This window comes from Myotis davidii, unplaced genomic scaffold (genome assembly GCF_000327345.1).
Source record: "Myotis davidii unplaced genomic scaffold, ASM32734v1 scaffold472, whole genome shotgun sequence".
Lineage (NCBI taxonomy): Eukaryota > Metazoa > Chordata > Mammalia > Chiroptera > Vespertilionidae > Myotis > Myotis davidii.
In genome coordinates, this window is record NW_006283774.1 from 213721 (window position 1) to 218784 (window position 5064).

General features: G+C 63.7%; 1 protein-coding gene across 1 annotated transcript in view; it reads right to left on the bottom strand.

Moving 5' to 3' along the window:
- Positions 1–3973, bottom strand: part of PACS2 (phosphofurin acidic cluster sorting protein 2) — a 20295-nt gene extending 16322 nt beyond the window's left edge. The window contains 1 exon segment of the mRNA XM_015566735.1: positions 3890–3973. Coding sequence (XP_015422221.1) covers positions 3890–3973 — 84 coding nt within the window.
- Between the last annotated feature and the right edge of the window lie 1091 nt (positions 3974–5064).

Consider the following 5064-nt stretch of genomic DNA (forward strand, 5'->3'; position numbering starts at 1 on the left):
TGGGCAACACAGAGAGAGAAGGATGGTGTCCACCCTGGGGGAGGGCCTGGGGGAGGGCCTGCACGCCCACCCGCCTCGCGGCAGGGTCTGCGCTGACCAGCGGTGCTGTCCCAGGCCCCCTTCCCAGGAGGCCCCCGCACAGGGGGGTCCCCAGCGCCCCTTCCCAGGACAGGAGAGTGAGGGTGTGTGCAGCCCACGCCCACGTCCAGGGCCAGGCCGCAGGCCTCTCGCGCTCACAGAGCCCTGGCGCTCTCCCACACGGTCGTCAGCCTGACCGATCCCAGCGCCCGTGTCCCAGTCCGGAAACCCAGCCTTCCCGCCCGCCCGCAGAGCCTCTCAGTCCCCCCTGTGGGCACCTGAACCCCAGGAGCAGGGCAGAGGCCTGACATGCCAGGCCACTGGCACAGTGCCTGCTGGCACCAGAGTGGCGCGCGGCTGTGGAGCTATGAGGGGAAAAGGACCGAGGGGGAGCGGACGGAAGGGGTTAGTGCAACCAGGACAGGCCCCGCTGGGGCCACAAAACCACGTGAGCACGTTTAAGGCACGGGGTCAGCCGGCGTGAACGGTCCCCACTGGCACTGCGGCCGGGAAGCTCCCGGGACCCTCGGTGACCCACAGGCCACAGTGACAGGGCCAGCAGGTGCTGTGGCCCGTCCGGGAGCTCGTGGGCACCGCCAGGCAGAGCCGAGGGCACCACGCCTGAGCCCCTGGAGAAAGGCCTCAACCAGCCCCGAGCACAGAGGGAAGCGCCCGTCAGACCCACGGGGAAGGCGGAGACCAGGAGAGGGACCCAACCCAAAAGCCGGTTCCTGGGAAGATCAATGCGATTGCTAAACCTCCGCCGACGAAGAAGAGGAACAGCGGGCGTGCTGGGCACAGGGGAGCGGCTGCCCGCAGGGCGCTCGGACACGGTGAGCACAGCCTGAGACCCGTGCACGAGTTCGGAGAACCTGGGCCACAGGCGCCCACGCCCCCCCGGGACGAAGACACCGTCAAACAGCCGCGCCCACTAAGGTGAGTTGACAGCTAGAAACCGTCCGCAGGAGAAACCCAGGCAAACTGACCCAGAGGCTAAGGCACTGACTCTACGTCAGATGTTCCAGAAAACAAGACCCAGGGAGCCGGAGTCCCTGGCTGCAGGAGCACCGCACACAGCAGGTGTGGCCCCACACACGGACCCTCCCGGCAGCGGCCTGGCGAGGCCCCGGGGCCACACGCGTGTCCCCGTCAGAAATCAACCATCGCCAGTCGCCAGCCCGGGTCAGGAAGACCTAAACCTCCTCGACTGACCAGGAAACACCTGACCAACGCCCATCCCCGTGCGACGGAGGGAGCCCGCTGAGCCCGATGGCGCGGCGCAGGGCCCAGGGGGAGGGAGAGCGGCCTTCTTGCCGGCGGGCCCCGTGCCCCGAGCAGCTCCTGGACCAGTGAGCTGGGCAGACCCTACAAGTGCGGCACGTGAGCAGCAGCGTCGTTCCACAGCAGCAGCTAGCAGGAAGCCAGTTTTTAAAACATTTGCACACTAGGGAAGCTCAGTGTATTTTTTTATTTGAGAGAAGAAGGGAGAGGGAGAGATAGAGACATCCACGATGAGAGAGAGTCATGGATCGGCTGCCTCCTGCGCGCCCCACACTGGGGATCGAGCCCGCAGCCCGGGCCTGTGCCCTGACCCGAATCGAACCGTGACCTCCTGGTTCATGGGTCGACCCTCAGCCACTGAGCCACGCCGGCCGGGAAGGAAGCTGATGTTTAAATTCTGTTTACAGTGGCTCCAAAGCAGAAAAGGAAAAACCTAAATCTAACGAGAACCAGGGCAGGATCTGAGCTGAAAGCTGCGAGGACAGCGGCCGCAGTGAGTGAGGAGGGGCCTGGCCGGCCGGCCGGTCCAACGCAACTGCAGGGCGGCCGCAAGCCTTTCCTGCCGGCCTCCGCGCTGCGTTTAAACTCCTGGGACCCGCAAAGCGGCCGAATGCGGGGACCCTGAGAGGAGCGGGGCCGGGCGGCCCTCCGCCCCCGCCCCCCCTCCGCCTGCAGAGGTGCCGTGAGCCGCGCCGGGTGCCCAGGCACCGGAAATGGGAGCTGGGTGAATTCAGCTCCTTCCGGGGGAAAGCTCTGCCCTGTGGAAAGCACGCGGAGAGCGGGAGGAAAAGGTGCAAGTCCCAGCGGAAGGGGCTTCGTCCAGGACAGACAGAGAACGGTCAGAACCAACCGTGAGAGGTAACAGCCCGCGGCACAGCCGCTCGGCGCCGGGGGACGAGGGGCGAGTGCAGGCAAGCGGCTGGACGCACAGGCTGGTGGCCCTGTTCCCCGGGAAGCCTGGCACACAGGAGCCTGGCACACAGGTGTAAGCCGAGGGGAGGAAACGGGCGAAAAGAGCGTCACAGCCCGGCGGCCTGGCCCGGAGGCTGAGCGCCAACCCCGGAACCAAGAGGTCGCAGTGTGTGTGCCGGTTGGGCACAGGCCGGTTGCGGCTCGATCCCCAGTGGGGGGCGTGCAGGAGGCCGTCGCTGATGGTGCTCCTCTCCCATCGATGTTTCTTTTTTTATTCATCCTCACTGGAGGGTATTTTCCCACTAATTTCAGAGAGGAAGGAAGAGAGGGAAAGACAGAGAGACATCCATGTGAGAGAGACACGTCGACTGGCTCCTCCTGCACGAGCCCCAGCCAGGGCCCAGGCCAGAGAGAAGCCTGCAACCGAGGTATGTGCCCTTGACCGGAATCGAACCCGGGACCCCTCAGTCACAGGCCAACGCTCTATCCACTGAGCCACCCCGGCCAGAGCTCTCATCGTTTCTCTCTCTTCCTCTCTCTGAAAATCAGTGGGAACATATTAAACACTGTCACGACTCTGCATGCCAGGTGGGCACTTGGGCAGGCCTGTGCCTGTGTCACCGCCACGCTGGCCACGTGAGGCTCAGGCGGTGACGCTGAGCGTAACCAATTGGAAACTTCCTTTAATTACAGAAAGGAAATGGGCGAGACTTGGACACGTCATAGAGACACTTGGGGGGACACAGCCCGTGAGCTGTGCGCATCGTCATCACCAGCCAGGAGCGCAGGCCACGCCACGAGGGGCCGCACAGCCCCTGCAGGACCCCAGCCCAACGCCGGGAGGCGGGAGGCAGAGCTCTGTGTCAGGTGGCATCAGCACTGGCCGTGCCCTGCACCTGCCGTTTAAAACGTCCTTTTCCAGACGTTAGAGAAGCCACGGTCCTAAGTGTACCTCAACCCATCGCCAACGCGCTGCAGCAAGGCCCTCCAGGCTGAGTAACACCCACGGGTGGCCCTCGCTGGTGTGGCTCAGTGGACAGGGCGTTGGCCTGTGGACTGCAGGGTCCCGGATTTGATGCCGGTCGAGGGTACATGCTCCGGCTGTGGGCTCGATCCCAGGTAGGGGCGTGCAGGAGGCAGCTGATCCATGATTCTCTCTCAGCAGTGATGTTTCTCTCTTTCTCCCTCTCCCTTCCTCTCTGAAATCAATAAATTAAAAATAGAACTTATTCACATATTTAAAAAAATAACTTCCCAAACGGGGCTCCACTCAGAGAGCAAGCAGGGCGGTCATGCCCAACTGCACCCCAGGCCCTCTGTGCGCCCAGGACAAGGGTGCCTTCACCTCGCTCACTCACTCATTCATTCATTCACTCCCTCACTCATTCACTCACTCGCTCCCTCTCTCACTCCCTCTCTCACTCACTCATTCACTCAATCGCTCACTCACTCGCTCATTCACTCACTTGCTCATTCACTCACTCACTCACTCGCTCACTCATTCACTCGCTCACTCACTCGCTCACTCATTCACTCGCTCACTCACTCGCTCACTCATTCACTCGCTCACTCACTCGCTCACTCACTCGCTCACTCACTCACTCACTCATTCACTCACTCGCTCACTCGCTCGCTCACTCGCTCGCTCATTCACTCGCTCACTCACTCGCTCACTCACTCGCTCACTCACTCGCTCACTCATTCACTCACTCATTCTCTCACTCGCTCACTCATTCACTCACTCATTCACTCCCTCACTCATTCACTCACTCACTCCCTCTCTCACTCCCTCTCTCACTCACTCATTCACTCAATCGCTCACTCACTCGCTCATTCACTCACTTGCTCATTCACTCACTCACTCACTCGCTAACTCATTCACTCACTCGCTCACTCACTCACTCACTGACCTCCTCCCCAGGGCGGTTCCCAGATTCGCCTGTGCTGGGTGTCAGCCCTTGGCCCGGGGACAGGGAGCCGCTCCACTCCGGCAGAGCCACGTGCTCAGCACTGGCCCCCCATGGCACGGGGTCTGGGGGGCATCTTCAGGCTGAGCGGGGGGCCGCGGTGCGCGGGCTGTGTGACCGGCCAAGGCCAGGCTTTGTTCTGAAAGAGTGATTTGTGGGACCCCATGGGGACACTCTGTAGCCCCCGGCATTGCCAGCTGGAGGCACCGGGGCCCCCATGGCAGCGTTGGGCACGGAGGAGCGCGTTGATGGGTTTCTGGAAAATGCAGCCGGCCGGGCGGGCCCTGTGAGAATGCTGACTCCCGCCGTGGCCCTCCAGGCCCACGGGACACGGGACACGGGACACGGGACACGGGACACGGGCCAGGCCTCTGCGGTCCCAAACGTGCTGACTGTGTCTGTGGGAGGGAGGACTGAGGGGCCTTTGTTTCTGGGCTGGCCTGTCGGTGCCATCGCGTGTCTGTCTCAGTGGGCGCTGGGCTCTGCAGTGGCAGCCGGCCAGGGGGCCCACACCCCATCCGCCTCCAGGGAGAGGATGGGGGCACCCCCGGTCCTGCACGGCTCTGGGGGGCCCGCCGGCGGCCCTGAGGCGGCTGTGCAGAGCGAGGCTCCAGCCCGCCCGCAGGCCGCGCTGGTCACCTCCCCCGGGCTGGGCCGCTGCCACGCTCGCTGGCCCAGCGCAGCCTTCTCTGGTGTCTGGGCCTTATCTGGACACGCTGCCTCCTGCTAATCAGGAGCGGTCAGAGGTGCCTCTCCATGCCCACGGCCAGCACGCGCCTGCAGGAGGCAGGGGCAGTCGGGGCTCCGTCTGGGGAGGCTGGGACTC